General features: G+C 45.0%; 2 protein-coding genes across 4 annotated transcripts in view; one reads left to right on the top strand and one right to left on the bottom strand.

Moving 5' to 3' along the window:
- The window catches only part of MTERF3 (mitochondrial transcription termination factor 3), a 34,972-nt gene extending 21,618 nt beyond the window's left edge, over positions 1-13,354 (bottom strand). The window contains exons 1-4 of one of the 3 annotated variants that reach the window (XM_067536874.1): positions 13,226-13,354; positions 11,379-11,730; positions 3,855-4,007; positions 2,248-2,437 (exon numbers count right to left, since the gene is read on the bottom strand). In XM_067536874.1, coding sequence (XP_067392975.1) covers positions 2,248-2,437; positions 3,855-4,007; positions 11,379-11,709 — 674 coding nt within the window. In that variant the 5' untranslated portion in view covers positions 11,710-11,730; positions 13,226-13,354. Of the gene's footprint in view, positions 1-2,247; positions 2,438-3,854; positions 4,008-9,092; positions 9,258-11,378; positions 11,734-13,225 lie in introns of those variants that run through there. The other 2 variants (XM_067536885.1, XM_067536892.1) reach the window with 2 other exon arrangements.
- Positions 13,355-13,643: 289 nt separating this feature from the next.
- Positions 13,644-16,604, top strand: part of PTDSS1 (phosphatidylserine synthase 1) — a 51,477-nt gene continuing 48,516 nt past the window's right edge. Inside the window, exon 1 of the mRNA XM_067536864.1 lies at positions 13,644-13,835. Coding sequence (XP_067392965.1) covers positions 13,657-13,835 — 179 coding nt within the window. The 5' untranslated portion in view covers positions 13,644-13,656. The remainder of the gene's footprint in view (positions 13,836-16,604) is intronic.

Consider the following 16,604-nt stretch of genomic DNA (forward strand, 5'->3'; position numbering starts at 1 on the left):
CAGAGGCCTGTGGCTCAGGCTCCTCAGAGGTACTGAAGGTGGTTTGTGGGGTGGAGGTGGCATCTCCACCACGTATGGCATGCAACTCCTTGTAAGAGCAGCTGGTCTGCAGCTTGGCACTGGATTGATTGTTGACCTCTCTGATCTTCTGGTATGCCTGCTGCTGTTCCTTCGCTTTCATGAGGCATTGCTCATAGATGTTGACGTTTCTATAACTGGTCTGTAGCTGTGCTTGCACAGCCTCTTTTTCCCACTGGCCCAAGAGATCCAGTATCTCCTGTCTACTCCAAGCCGGAGTGTGCAGCCAGCACGGTCAGCTGGGCAGTTGCACCCAACAGATAGCTGCTAAGTGTGCTCGCCAAGCTGGTCAAATCAGGAAAAGGCATTTAAAAAAATTCACGTGGCTTTAAAAGGGAGGGAGGCCTCTTCTTGGTGACCCCTGGGTAGTGGAGTTCATAACTGTGACTAGAGCAGTCAGTGTCAGGCATTGTGGGACAGCTGCTGGAGAATGGACTGTTAGGGTCAACTTTAGTAATGCGGTGCCTACAGTCACACTGCATCAACCTCAGTATGTTGACTTCAGGCTTCATGGGAAGTGGTATTACTATGACAGCTTAACAGGGTGCTTACATGGGTGGGAGACAAATTTAAGTGGGTTGACACAAGGTGGCTTACATTGACCTAACTTTGTAGCGTAGATGACGCCTAAGACATGTCTTCAGCTATGGCCAGGAGCTGCACAGGACAACTTGGTAAGGGAAATAGAGAGTCTTTGTGCTCCCCCGATCCAGGCTGGCAATGCACCTGTCCAGTCTCCCATGTAACTTACTCTGGCTTACCACCCTTTGCTTACTAGGTTGGGGTTTTATGAAAAGACTTTACTAAGATGCATCAACCACCATAAATATAAGTATCTTTCATTACTAACAGACATTTAATAGAAAAATGATCATAAAAGTGAAGTCTGCCTCACTGTGGACAGAGACACAAGAACAGAGTAAGCAGGTAATACTATATAAGGCCAATCCACAGTCCATTGATTTTAATAGGCATCTAAAGTCTTATGCTGCATGATTATTGTACTTCTCCAATAACATATGCACAAACATTCAATCTACCACTTCAATTCTAATTTTGGCAAAACGGAAAATTAACTAATGCAGCATTTTCTAAAGTCAGTTCTCTAAAGACTCACAATTGAATCTACATAATTTCAAATATGAGCACAATAAGGCTGCCTGGAGACTAGCTCTGCTACAGGCCCTGATTCCTGACAACAATGTAGCACTTCTACTATTCAGTTTCTGTCTTAAAAATTACCTTATGCTAGTAGACACTACCAATATAATAATAGTCAGAATTTCCCCTTGCCAGTAAATGGCAGTTCTGCTAGGTTTAGCTACATCAGTCTAGAGAATTGAGTAAACTGTCTTAGCAGGAGGGCAAGACATAGAAATCAGACTCCTGGAAAAGGATGTAAGTAGCCCAAACCTTTCCAGCTTCTTCATTTATTTCCTGTCCTTTGCTAGTCAGACTCTCTCCCAGAAAACAGCCAGCTAGAAGAACTTTGTTGTGACTTAACTACAGTTTCTCATTCTCAGAGTAATTTCAAGTGCATGCTCCTACATACCTAAGTGTCCTAAGTGTAGGGTTCCCAGTCTAATAAATCTGTTTGCATTTTTATTCTACCCTCCTGAGCAGTGGCAGACTTAGATCTATGTGACTGTGGGATTCCAACTCCCAGAGGCCCCGCACCTAGACCCCACAATTCCAATTGCCCTCCATAGTCTGGTCTGACTCTGGCAACAGCAGCCCCCAGCAAAGAACCAGTTCTAATTGCATCTCTCTGCTCCCTGTTTAGAAAGCGGCACTTCTTCACTGCCTTCTTACTTCCTGGTTCGTGTAGAAGAGGCAGACATCAGCAGGTGCAGATCCCCCCAAACAGTTGGGGAGGCAGAAGGAAATTTGAAAAATGGGAATGGTGGGGGCACAGAAAGGCATGGGGCAATCAACAGGTTTGTAACACAGGTGCACAGAGATGGTGCGGCTATAGGTGGGAAGGGAGGCATTTCGTGTGGATTTCCACACCTAACAGCAGCCCCGCATTTGAGATTTACATATTAGACTAACAAAATCCGCACTGTAATATTTTACCTGTTTTACAGATGGGTAAATTGAGGAAGAAGAGACTGGTTTATGTGATTATAGTTAACTGGTCTAGGGCTAGTTATTTCATGAAAGACTTACCTTGTCTCTAGAGCCTCCATGTCTACAGCAAGAATGAAAGGATTTTTGGTCAGGAATGGCCCCAGCTGATTATCTTCTACACCCACATCCTTAAGAAACAAAAGTCTTTTTCTTATATCTTTTTCAAAATCCATTCTCAGTAGGAGTTGGCCTGCATTTGGACGCTTTTCTATTTTGGACAAATCAACTCCTGCAGTAAATAAATCACAGACACTACTTTAGCTGAATGCTTAGTTAAATGAATTATGAAGAAGATATTCATAAGAAACATAAGTACATGCTTCATTGCATGTATGAAGTGTTGAATATGATTTTTGTGCATATAGCCAGAATATTTTGATTGCTCAAGATATTACGGTCACAACAGCTTGTATATTCAGAAGAGAAACCAGATAAAACAAGCTCAAACCCAAATTCTTCTAACCCAAATTTTGGTAGCAAAATTCAGATAGTTTATTTTTGGAAGAAAGAGACATGGGGTTTCAATATGGCAATGAGAAAAGTTAAACACAGTAAGATGTATTTCACATCACATGCTGAGCTGTCAATGTGCAGAAGTCTCATTTTGTTTGCCCACAGGTATGAGGAGGTGGGGATCTTATATGGGCATACTGAATGAGAGGAAAATTTTATTGCAAAGTGTCTTTGGTTACCAAGCCAAATAGCTCTCATTATTAGATTGTTAACCAAAGGCAATTTTAATGTAAAATCCACCTGCCCCAACAATCAAGCAATTCACTTCTTTCTCTGGGCTTTATTCCACACTAGAGGGGTAACATTTTAGTCTGCGCTACTGTATCGCACACTAACTGACCCATGTGGACCTTGCCGGCACATGCTAAAAGTTTCCTAGCATGCTCTGAGGTAAGTCCCATTTCAAACAGTACTATGTTAATACACACTAGAAAAATTTTAGTGTGTGGTAGCAGGGCCCACACAGACCAGTTAGCACGACACGCTAGTGAGGACTAAAATTTACAACTGTCTGGTATGGTGTAGACACGTCCCAAGTCTCTTTGGATATCCTCTCCCATAAGTCATTTTTGTATACCATGCAACTCTTGCACTTAAAGGAGGTTGGGAGGAAGGGAGGAAAGAGAGCACCTTGTCCTTTTTCAGTTTGAAGTCTTCTTTGAGAAAGCCAGGATTCTCCCCATTTCTCTCTCCCAGCCTTTTTTAATTTTTCCCAATGCTTGGGCCCTGCATGATGGCAACTTTCCTTCTTACTAAGAAAAAGTTGCAGCTTCTCCACAGCTAGTTAACATTTCTTCAGTCAGCCCAGAGAGATGGAGGCTGCTAGAGTACAGCAAGGAGTTCCCTTACCCCAGAGTTGCAGGGGATGCCCTCTCAGTGCTCATCCTAGTCTGTACTATATCAACAGACTTTGTCCCAAGCAAACATACATTGCTGGTAAACCACATAAACAGCCTCTGCTCCTTATATTCGTCTGTCCTGCACCTCTCTCCTCTATCTTGGATTGTGTGTTGCTAACTCATATAAAATTATCCTTTGCAAGTTTACTGCAAAGTCAATAAGATCAAAATATAAACTAAAGAATATTCAACACACCAGGCACAAATAATCTGCATAAACATCATTACACTTACCCAAAAGCACTAATTTGCTCAGAGTTTCTGAACGATCAACATAATCTCGAAGTGTGAAAGACTCAAGGGGAAGGGGTGGTTCAGCTACAATCTGCACAGCTTCTTCCTCAGAGATCTCCTCCAAAGCAGATGAAGGCGGTGTATCTTCCCAATCTAAAAGTCATTAATATGGAAATGTAATTGATTTTCTTGACAGACTGCTAGACTTTCCAGCCTCTTTTTCCAGCTTGTCTCAAGAACTAGAAGTTAAAGTATTTTCAAAATATGATTTACTAATATTTTTTCACTTGTTTAGGCTGTTTCTTCTGTGAGGCAACGATTACCAGGCAACAGCAAAATTAATTAGCTGTAATGTGATGAAATCAAAGGACTGATTCTTTCCCTAGCTCTGCCAGGATTTCCTGCTAATCCTGCAAAAGCTTTCATACATGCTTAACTTTAAATACCCAAGTGGTAAAGTCATGTGCTTAAAACTAACTAAGCATGTGTTCAAATGTTTGCAGGACTCGGACTTGACTGTGCAACATAGGGCAAGTCACTCAGGCCTGGTCTACACTGCAAAGGTAGGTCGACGGAATGCGGTAATGTATGCATCTTTACTGGCTGGTCAGTTCCGTTGACTTAAATAGCAGGAAAATTTGACGTAATAAAACCACCTTCGCAAACCTTGGCATATCACTGAAATCGAATTGTTTGGGTCGAATGAGCGGCAGTGTAGGCAGAGCACAGTGTAATTCAATGTAATTGGCCTCCGTGAGTTATCCCACAATGCTCTGCTGTGATCGCTCTACACGTTCACACTCTGCGGCACTGTGGCCATGTACACAGGAAACAGCCCTTCCCCTCAAGGCCCAGGAAATTGTGAATTCCCATTTCCTGTTTTGTCAGTGTGGATAGAGCTTGCCGGCAGAACTGATCATGGTAATTGCATGCCCCAAACAGGCTCCAGCCTGGAGTTGACCTGAGGTCTTGGATCTCATTGGTCTGTGGGATGAAGAGTCTGTTCCGGCTGAGCTCCGAGCCAGCAAAAAGAAGTTAAATAGATATCGCGCGGCACGTTGGAAAAGGGGCACAGGAGGGACACGCAGCAGTGCTGCGTTAAAATCAAAGAGCTGAGGCAAGCGTATCAGAAAACTCGGGAGGTGAACAGTCATTCTGGCTCCTCACCAAAGACATGCCGATTTTATGAGGCGCTGCATGTGATTCTCCACAGTGACCCCACCACTGTACCACTGCGCAGCATGGATACCTCAGGGGAATCCAGGATGAACGAGGAGGACGCTGTGGATGAGGAGGAGGAGAACAGGGGCCAGATGACTGGAGAATCCATTCTCCCTGAAAGCCAGGAGCTGTTTGTAACCCCAGAACAGCTCAGCTGGATGCAGGACAGCGTGAGCAACCAAGATGCTGGGGAAGGCACATCTGGTGAGTATGTACTGCAAATCTCATTTCTATGGTTATCTCCCCAGTCCAGCTTCTTGTCATAACAGGGAAAAAAATAGTGTGGTGGGGGAGGATGGGCTTCCTTGTTGTTAGTTCACCTAAGCAAAAGAATGTTTATGTGTACAGGGATGCTCCGAGAATCCTCCATGGATATCTCCAGGAAACTTTCATTTAGGTACTCTGTGATCCTTTGCAGAAAGTTTCTGGGAGAGCAGCCTTATTTCTTCCACCGCGATAGGACATTTTCCTCTGCTACTCTTTTATTAATTGTGCAGGCATCATTGTGGAATACAGCATAGCAGCATAAGGGCCAGGCCTGTACCCAGATGCTTGCAGTAAATCCTCCCTTTCCACCTCTGTTGCCCTCAGGAGACTGATATCACTCATGGTCACCTAGGGAAGATGGCATAAATTTGCAGTACCCGCTCCATACAATCGTTTTTTTTCCCCCTCTGTCATGGGAGATTTTTTGGGATACATAAACAGCAAGTTACAAGACAGCATGTGACTGCAATGAATCTTAGGGGTTGCAAGACAGGTGCCCACATATGGTTTCGCCCAGGGGAATTCCACCCCACCCCCTGCCCACACACCCTCTGAACCGCCTTTTCAAAAAACAATTTTTGGGCGGGTCAGGGGGGCACAACAATCCTGTTGGTTGGGGAACTATGGACTTATGCAGCATGCACTATGGGGATTTCTCTGAAATGGATGCACCAGCCCCTTACTTACCATGGCTGGTATTGGTATTGCTATCGGTATGCCGGTCTGCCGTTCCCTTGGGAATATAAAGGTGAGTTATTTTTACATTGTAACATTGCTTTTCATCCATGGAGCCGGCTAACAATGGATACCTTGTGATATGCTTGCCTTTCAGTGGACAGCGCAGCCTTCAGCTCAGCATCTACTACTCCCACTGATTGCCTGTCACAGATTAGAAGGCGAAAAAAAAGACAAACTTGGGATGACATGTTCACTGAGATAACGAACGCCTCTGTGGCTGCTGACAGAGCTAAGAGTCTGGAGGATTTCATAATTGGAGAAAACGGACATGGACATGGAGAAAAGGAAGGCGGCCAAGAATGTGAGCATGCAATGCAGGACGAGATGCTGCACAGGACGAGATGCTCTCTGGCTGCTCAAAATTGGTAGCCAGCCTATCTGCCTCCACAACCCAACCCAAAGGGAACTTCTCCCCCTTTGTCTCAAAGACATTATGGAGCACACAGCATGCAGAGATAACTGCTGGGATTTTTTTTCCACTGAGGTCTACCCTAGTGAATAAACTGCACCAGCAAGCCTTTAAACATCCAAATGCACATTCCATGACCTTCTCTGCACTTGCCGAGCCTTTTATTGAACCGCTCCTTCTCACTGTCCTGGTGTACAGCTTCATCAGCCAGGGGAGCAATGGGTACACAGTGTCTCCAAGGATCCAGACTACCCCACACAGATGTTGGTGAAGCATCCCTTGTGATTCACATGGGCCTGCAACACCATTGAGAAGTATCCCTTTCAATTAATGTACTCTGTGGCTAGGTGGTCCAGTGCTAAGATAGATGGTACACATATCCCTATTGCCCCCCACACCTTCCAGTTTGGGAACCCCATTGCGGAAAACCCATCCACTATGTCCTGCATGTTTCCCGAAGTCACTACTGTTCTTAGCAGAAGTCTGTTAACAGCCTGGCAAACTTGTATTACAGCAGCTCCCACGGTGGATTTACCAACTCCAAATTGATTCCCAACTGACCGGTAGCAGTCTGGTGTTGCTAGTTTCCACAGAGCGATGGCCACCTGCTTCTCCACTGTCAGAGCTGGTCTCAAGTGAATGTTCATGCATTTCAGAGCTCGAGACAGCTCTGCACAGAGTTCAAAGAAAGTGGCCTTTCGCATACAGAAGTTCTGCAGCCACTGCTCATCGTCTCACACCTTCATAACGATGCAATCCCACCAGTCACTGATTGTTTCCCAGGATCAGAAGCACGCTCCACCAACTGTAGATGGTGCATGACAGCCAGCAGCACATGGGAATTGTTTTGTTCTATGGCTTGTAGTAGGGCGTCTTGAGTAACATCACAATTTTCAGCGCTGCGGCCCGTCTCACCCTTGAAAATACTGCAGGATAAAACATGAAGTGTTTGTGATGCTCACAAAGATAGTGCAGACCTGAGCGGGCTCCATGCCTCTCCAGCAATGGCGTGCACACGGCAGCGACTGACGGGTTTAGAAAAATGGCGCAAAAAAGTGTTAGTCTGTTTGGGACAAGAAGGGAGGGGGAGGGAGGACGTTGCATCATAGAAGGACTACCTTCCCAAAAGCCTCTGTGGCTAGTTGCACTGTGGGATAGTGACCCATGGTGCAGTGCTTTGATTGTCGACCCAAGCATGGTTAGTGAGGACGCAATCCCCCGATGCAATGAGTGTGGTGTGATCACGCTCCTCCGACTTTTAAAGTTTGGTGGGTGAAAGTTGATTTAAAATAAATTGACTTCACTCCGCAGTGTAGACATACCCTCAATCTTTGCTTCAGTTTCCCCATCAAATGGGGATAATACCAGATCCCTAGCTGGTGAAGCACAATTAATAGCTGGAATGTACCTTTGAGGTCCTTAGATTGATGCTGCTGTATCAATATCACCAAAAAGCTTCCTAATAGTGAGATCTATTGAGTTATGTAGTAGTCATACAAGGGATGTGGTGAAAGCCACATCAATTGAGACATTTAAATTTGATAAAGACCTGAAGAATATTAGCACATCTCTTTGCAACAGCCCTGTAAGGTAGAGAAATACTATCATCTCTGCTTAACAAATCAGGAACTTAGATACAGAAATAGTGACTTGCCCAAGACTGCACAGAAAGTCTATAGCACAACTGGAACTAACCTGTACCTCTTGATTCCCAGGCTATTGCCGTAACCACAAGACAATCTTCCTCACTTCTGTCTGATTTTTTTTAAAACCTACTTGTTACTTTGGGGTTGCACTGAAACAGGTTAGAAACACACTTTTTTTCTCCTTTTTCCATTTTGTACTCATCAGCATTTCCCACATACTCCGTTTCAAAGTTTCCCCAGTTGTGAGAGTCTTTCACACAGCAGTAAGAGAGAAATTTCTTTGTTTGTTTTTAAAGGAAAATTAAAAAGCCACAAAAACTGGCTGGAACACTCAGGACAGATGAAGTCCCAGAAATTGTATCTTTAAAAAAAAATTAATTTACTAGATATGAAGTTGACGGTGTCCCTCTGTGACATTCCCCTCTGCAATCTGGACTGGCATATTGCTGTCACCCCAATCCCTCACTCCCAGAGCCCGACTAGCATTTGCTCCTCTGTGTGAACAACCCACTCCTGGGTCAGCTCACGCACAGCCTCCTGCAAGCCAGTGTCTCTTACCTTAGTGAGTGAGAGCCTCTGGCTAGCCACTCATGTGATTATGCAATGGTGTGACCCTCCCCACGCACCCAATATCCCCAGTCCCAGATGCAACCCTAGGAACTGCCATCTTACAAAGTTCAATGCTGCCCACTGGACTCTGCAAGCTCATTGGTTAGTCAATTTACCAAAGAAATTGATATGCACCAGCTCTGTCTCTCTAAATGAGGTCTCTACACACACTCAAACCACATACACTGATTTAGATAAACAAATAAGTTTAGTAAGTACAGAAAGATTTTAAGTGATTCTAAACCAGAATAATATAAATCAGATTTGATCATGAAGAAGTTAAAGCAAATAGCATTCTAAACTAAACTTAACACTTCAGTAGCTTTACAGTCTTTGACGTTATCTTACCATAAGATTCCTGGCGGATTCCTTCAGACAGGCCCTTTCCCTGTGAACTGTCTTTCAGTTGCTTGGTGTTGTTTTGTAACGCACTTGGAATGCAAGAGAGCTCCTGACACCAAAATGCCTCTCATTTTAAGGGATTCAGGTGACCGGCAATGTCCAGCATGGCTTCCTCCACTTGAATCAAATGAGCATCGTCTTATCAGATGCTCAGGCCAGTCCATTGTTCCTGTATGCATGCCTCAGCAAGGCGTGAAATCTCACTCTGCTTTGTGTTTGCCTGGATCTATTCAAGCCATGTGAGACACACATTTGGGAATATTCCATAACAGAGCTTCATAACCACGCATGTGACACAGCAAGAAGCATGCTATCATAACAATAATGTTCAGCATGTCATGAGCATTCCAAACACACCTTACATGACATACTTTGCATTAAACAATGCACAGTTGCTCTATAAGGGTGAACATGAATTATACACAATCACTCCATAAGGATGTACATGGGGATACAGCATGTTACACCCTCTAACAAGGGTTTATATATCACCATTTTGATTTTTCAATACTGACAGTTTAGCAGAAACATCCAGGTACTGTACATATCCAGTGTGGCTGGATACAGTAAAATTCACATCATCCATCTGCCACTGTCACAGCAAAATTGTTCCTCATGTTTTCCCATACTTTGTAGAATCTAGTTTTAAATGCCCTAAAAGTTGAGACATGGCCTCTAATATTTCTATTCCAGAATCTATACAGAGCTGTCAGTGTTATAAAGTTTTAGATGATTTTCCAGCAGAAGTTTCTCTCTTCTCCAATTCATCATAATACACTAGTCTGCACTTCTGGGACCAGTTCAGCCCTGGCATAAGCAGACAAAACTCCATGGAAGTTGGAGTACCTCACAGAAGGGTTGTAAGGCTTAATTAAATGTCTACAAAATACACAACCTTGGTCTACACTAAAAAAATTACCTGTTGCTTGAGAACACATATGTGAGTTGCACATTGTATGCGTCACTACACAGCTTCCTACACTTCCACCTATTTGCATCTCTGATTGCAAAATCTGCTTTAATATACTTTGTCTGGATTCAGACCAACTCATCTAAACCAGATTTACACCCACTTTATACTACAGTCACAGAGGACCTGCCTTTCTTAGTTGTACATGGGATTAGCTGTAAATGTAGGCCAGAAAAGTCATGATCAACAATGTTTAGGAAAATCACTGTTCAAAACTTTTTCTAGCATCCCCCATTTGTGGAAGGGGAAAATGGTTTGCCGAAGGACACAGGAGGAGTCTTTGCCAGAACCAGACTAAAACTCAGTTTCCTGGCTCCTGGTACTGTGGAAGAAAGGCCTGTAAACAGTATCTAAAACAATTTAAATGATCAGTGTTTAAACAATAGTTTAAATATACATTGTTATGAGTAATATCAAGTGTTAGAGGTCTTAATCTCCAATATCTTATTTCACAGATGCAGGCAAATGCTATTAAGAATTAAGTATAAAATTCTAATACTTAAGTACTAGTAATTCTAATACTCTATTTCTATAGCAATTTTCCTCCATATATATTAAAAGTCCTTTTTGGAGGTTGATATTTTTATGGTTATTTAAAATTTAGGGTACAGAGTTTCAGTGGCTTGCCCAAAGTCACACAATGAGTTTGTGGCACAATGGAGAAGAGAATCCAGGTCTCCCTACTACAAGTCTGATATTCTGATAAGTAGACTACACTACTTAGATTTAAAAGCAACCAGCAAGGTTTATGGGAGCAAATACTTGTTTCATATTACAGAAACCCTATATTAATGGTAGGGTTCAAACTGAGTAAAATGTGTAAAGACAGTCCAAATACGCCAGCATGAGCAGGATTGAATGAGTTAAAAGCCAAAAGTAATGTTCAAAGCAGGATTTTCAGTACAGAACAAGGGAAGTTCCTACATCATACTGCCAAAATGAGAATGCTTAGGTGGACGACAGGTAAGAGAGCTGACAGGCTACACAACGAAACGGTATGAGCCGTCATTAAGGAAAAGTGGGGGAAGTATCAACTGAGATGACCGGGTCATGTGAGACAAGATGTGGGATATGTTGGCTAGAGAGCATATGAACTAGTAGCTGTGGGACATGAGGAGAACCTAGAAAAAGGTGATCTGAGATGCTGAAGGAGGACATGAAGAAAATTGGTGTCAGCTTGTTAGACGCAACTGACAAGAATGCTTGGAGACAAAGAGCTATGTTCCCGACTGATGGGACAAGTTGCAGTTAAAGTTTCTTACCTTCATACAATGTTTTTGTATCTGAGCTGGGTATTATTTCTGCTTGCTGCTGGCAGTCGTTAACAGGAGAAAGTAAGTTATTTTCTGAAGAACGTATTTGTCCATTACTTGAGTTGGTGGACTGCAAATGGCTCCCCAAAGATACAGATCTGTTGGTCTTCAGTCCACATTGAAGGAAGTGATTATCAGAGCACAGCAAAGATAGAGCTGAATGCTGATGCAACTGCATCCACGTTCTGTGAGTTTTTCTCAGTCGCTGAATAGAATTAGCAACACTACATGTTTTCACTGATGAGCACCATACACATATCTGCCGAGCCCAAAAAGCCATCTTCTACATAAATAGAGTTCCCTGCTGAGGAAAAAGAGCATTTAATTATAGAGAGAAATCTGTCAGGAATAAATCAATGCATCTCACTGTTCACACACACTAGGTAGAAAGTTTAGGAATCAGCTTTGTCAAAATTAAAGCAGAAGTTATTGTTAATGTTATTCAGCTGCCTTGGGAATTTACACATGTGATATCATAGAAAACATAACTGAACACAATAAAAAGTATTTAAAAATCTTGAACTGAAATTGTTTGCATTAAGTGTGTTAATTCTTAATAATCTGTTCATGAAAGAGAGAGAGAATCAGGGCACCACAATGTCAAGTCTCTTGATGGGATACTGACAGACCTTCCTTTGGTTCTGTGTTTGTACAGCACCTAGCATAGGGGGGTCCAGGTCTACAACTAGCGTCCTAGATGCTATGCTAATACATATAAATTAATTATAATAGCCACATATTTGGTCTGATTATGAGCATTCTAGAAATATTGTATCTTGAAAGGCACCCCAACCCCCTCTAGACCAACAGATACATTGCTCTCTTCAGCTATGGCACCACTAGAGAGCTTACAGTGGTGAAGCTGCACGGATGCAGCTGTGCCGCTGTAAACGCTCTACTGGAGCTCTCTAAACTGATGGGACCCATTGACTTACTTAATCCACCCCAAGGAGCAATGGCAGCTATGTAGGAGGAGGAAGCTCTTCCACAGACATAGTGCTGTCCAGACCAGCGCTTAAATCGGTTTAATTTATGTTACTCAGGGGTGGCTTATTCACACTCCTGAGCAATGTAATTGGTAGGGTAGACACAGCCATAGAGTGCGACACACTACACTCTGTGCTGCTGCACTCAGAGCGATCCCGGAGCTAAGACCATGCCAAGGACACTCGGCCCCCAGGGACACAAGAACCAGGAGTACCCAGCAGGCCTAAAAATAATGCAGCGCTTAAAGTGGTCTGAAAAAAGCCAGGGGTCTAACATAACCCCAGTCAAAGTAAATTGCCATGCACAGGAATCAGACAATTCACGATTTCTTTTATTACAGAATCACGCGCAACTGTTCGCTCATTATAGTTATTGTCGCTGCTTTTAGGTGAGACAAAAGGCTTCATACAAGTAATTAAAAGCCAAAACACCCTAGGACTGGGGGTGGGGGGAGCGAGACCCTGAGGACCATGCCTTGGAGGGGAAGAAGGGCTGCCCTCCCCCCGTGAGCCTATCCCTGCGAGGTGCTGGGCTGACGGGAGGCACTGCTGGCCCGCCCCCCGACACAGCTCCGGCGGCGCTGGGCGTCGGAAGGACCGAAGTGGGGCAGTTTAAGGCGGCCCCGCCGGAAGAAGCCCTGGGCGGAGGGAACCGACGCAGCACAGCCTGGGCCCGGCACTGACCCCGGCCGCGGGCCCGCAGCCTGCCCCGCTCCCAGAGCCCATAGCCCGCCCCTTCCCGCCGACCGGGAGGTCGCTGAGCTCCAACCGCGGGGCAGGGCGGGGCGCGTCTTACCCGCTCTCCCTCACCTGAAGCCTGGCTGGTGCCGCTCGGCTCCTGTCGCGCGGTTCCCGCGCCGTCGCCACCTCCCGCCGTCTCTGTCTGTCTGTCTGTCTGCGACACGCACGCACGCAGCTCAGCGACGAGCGAGCTGCCCCGCCCCCTCCCTCGGCTTGTTGCAGAGGCGGCGGCGGCGCTGCTGCTTCCTGCCGGGGCCAGACCAGCGGCGGGTGACGCTTTCTCCCCCCTCGGGGGCGGCCCGGCCCGGCCTGCAGCTTCCATTCCGCCCCCCTCGGAGGAGAGCTGCCCCCACACCACAACCACTCCCTGCGCCTGCCTCAGCGCGCGCCTGCCTGCCTGGCCGGCCGGGCGGGCGGCCAGTCACTCGAGGGAGGAGCGGAGCGGAGCGGAGCAGCGGCCGGGGCCGCCTGGGCCGGGCCGCGCTGCGCTGCGCGGGGAGATGGCGTCCTGCGTGGGGAGCCGGACCCTGAGCAAGGACGACGTGAATTACCGGCTGCACTTCCGCATGATCAATGAGCAGCAGGTGGAGGACATCACCCTGGAGTTCTTCTACCGGCCTCACACCATCACCCTGCTGAGCTTCACCACCCTCAGCCTCATGGCCTTCGCCTTCACCCGGTGCGCGGGGCTGGGGGCAAGTGGGGGGTCCAGAATGAATGAGGGGGATGGGGAGGCGGACGGTGGGTGCGTGGGAGGGAGGGAGCAGAGGACCAGAATGAATGGGGGGGACGAGGAGCGGTGCAGATGACTTGAGGGAGGTGGGGCTGGAGGGCAGGAAGGAGAAGGGCAGAATGAACTGGGGGAGAGATGGGAGGGAAGGCAATGAAGAGAAAGCCAGGAAGGTTACCTGGCTAGGCGTGAAGGTTGCCAGGCTAGGCGACAGGCCAGTAGCTCTATGGCTTGTGGAGGTGCAGCCCAGCTGGGGGACAGTCACACCTAGATGGGTGTGTCCCCACCGTGCGCAGGGTTTTATTTTTAAAATTGAGCTGTTATTTTGAACATGGCCAGAGGGCTTGGGGTTCTGCACCACTGCTGGCGTTTGTCCCCCACTCTGGATGCTCTCAAGGCATCCCTACCAAGGATTACTTCTGTTCTGGGCTTGTAAAAGTACCCATGAAGACGAACTATTTTTTGCCTTTGAAAGCACCAGACTGCAGCAGGAGGATGCAGCCTACACCATCATGCTAGGGCTTTATTCAAACTGGCATTCATTCACTTTGCCTGGTGTTTATTATGCATGGTGTAATTCTGAAGTGCAATCATTTGGGTGCGCTGTATGATTGGTTATGTACCTGAGATCTTCATTACTGGATACATATTTTGTGTCAACCTCTCAAATTCAGATTATTTTAAGTGCTGATACTGTAGCTAAAGAGAAGGCATCTCTGGTGGTAGTGATATCAGTCCTTTTGTAATGACAGAAGACTGTGTTGTTAAGTCAGTTGTACATTTCTTTTTCCTATTTCTTGATGGAGAAGGTAGTGTACAGTGAGGGGTTGTTTTGTTACCATACTCACTGGTAAATTTCTTCAGGGTTAGGGAAAGTGAGTTTTAACAGATCTTATCAAACCACAGCTGTGTCATCAGAATTTGGTCTAGCAGTAGTGTCAAGTAAAACTTTGTTTTGGCTTTTTCAAAGAGCTTAATCAAAATACAGTGAGTTTTAGAAAGTATTATATCTAGCAAGATATAGAATATCAGGCACTAGAAATGATTGATATCTTTTTTTCAAAAACAAACAAAAAAGCTTGTTCTCAATATCGTGAAGTCTAAATCTGTGTGATTTTTGTCAGTATTAGTTTTGTGATCATTTTGTGATCCTCAATTGAAATCTTCATCGAAGTCAACATATTTCTCAAGCAGTCATCTGGGACTTGTTTTTATTAAATAAAAAAGTAATCAGCTAGGCCATTTCCTGTATAGTATCACATCTTTTGCTTATTGAACACCATTGTTTCATGCAGTCATTTATAGAGACCCCACTGGTAATGTGAAGGCTTAGGCCTTGACAAATTCCCATGTGCAATGCACGCAGGTAACCCAAAATTCAGGAATGTTGTCGGATACACTTAATAGTGTGATTATTAGTTCAAGTTTATTTTTAAGACCAAGATGGGCTGTCTCAACCCTGGAAAGCCTCTCTTTTGCCTCTTCCACCATTCCTTCTATGCCAGAAATTTAAGGATCTCAGATGAACCAAGGAAAAGATCTTCTGTTGGATTCAGCAGCCAGATCCATCCTCAGTTTTGGGAACCTGGTAGTGGTTCTTCATTAGGGTCTCTCAGGAGACAGAGGTCACAGTCCTGCAGTTGGCAGACTGGGGTTGAGCTAGACTTCAGAGAGGGGCTTCAATGTGGAAAGCCAACAAAGTACATTTGAATGTGTGTTTAATTGCCTAATTTGCCTATTTTAGGCTTTTCTAATGTATCTGTCAACCAAATATTCAGGGCAACTGCTGCAGCTGCCTTGTTTTACTTGTTGGATAAGCTGGTCTCTGGATTCCCAGCTCCAAATCTATTGCTATAGCTGGGATTCCTGTTGACTGTGCCCCACTGTTTCCCTTTCCTCCTTTGGGGAGGAGGTTACGGCTTTCAGTTAGTTGAGAGGCAACCAGCAAGGCAGCAAATAGCAGCTGAGGGATGGCTGCTTGAAGCACACGTAACAGCACTAATGGAAGTGACAGGCTGGGAGCTCCAAGGGTGTTTTAATAAAGCAGGAATAGAATGTAGCACTGTGTTCTCCCACTACCTCCACCCACTTAAAACATTTCCACCCCCTCAAAACAGTGGAACACTGCTGGTTAAACCAACATATCTGGGGCATCCTACATCTGGGTTCCTGTTTTGGTTTTGTATGAGGTTACAGCTGCTTTTTTAGTTCAAAGTCAAAGTAACCTCAGCTTTCCTCATTATAATTGCAATTCAGTAACTTGCATTGATTTGTTTTTGGACAGTTTTGTAATGTTTTACATTGGGCCGTGAAGAGGATGGAATTTACGCTTCTGTTCTGTCTTTCTGTTCATTTAGGCTGTGGTCTTGAGAAGGTGGCAAGAAAATGTGTGTAAATAGAGGAAATTCATTTCCAATACACAGGCATTAAACTCTCACAAAGTGAGAGTGCAGTTACTAGCTTTCAGAGTCAGCACAGAAGTCCCTAAGGCTGCAGATTTTCATTGACTTAATATGATTAACCACGTTTTCTTGATTATGTTTTGTTGTAATGACCCTTGTCACCCGACAGTCATTTTCCCTGTGGCTGCACCTTCATCTACAGATTCCCAGCAACACCTCTTCTGAGCAAATGCTATAGTCTGTCTTCTAGCTCAGAAGCACTAACTAAGCTGTGACTCACATTTCTTTTTACTTGCCTCTGGCAAGAGGACAGGAT

The sequence above is a fragment of the Emydura macquarii genome, unplaced genomic scaffold (assembly GCF_026122565.2).
Source record: "Emydura macquarii macquarii isolate MOO-44397 ecotype Brisbane River unplaced genomic scaffold, CSIRO-AGI_Emac_v2 contig_383, whole genome shotgun sequence".
NCBI lineage: Eukaryota > Metazoa > Chordata > Testudines > Chelidae > Emydura > Emydura macquarii.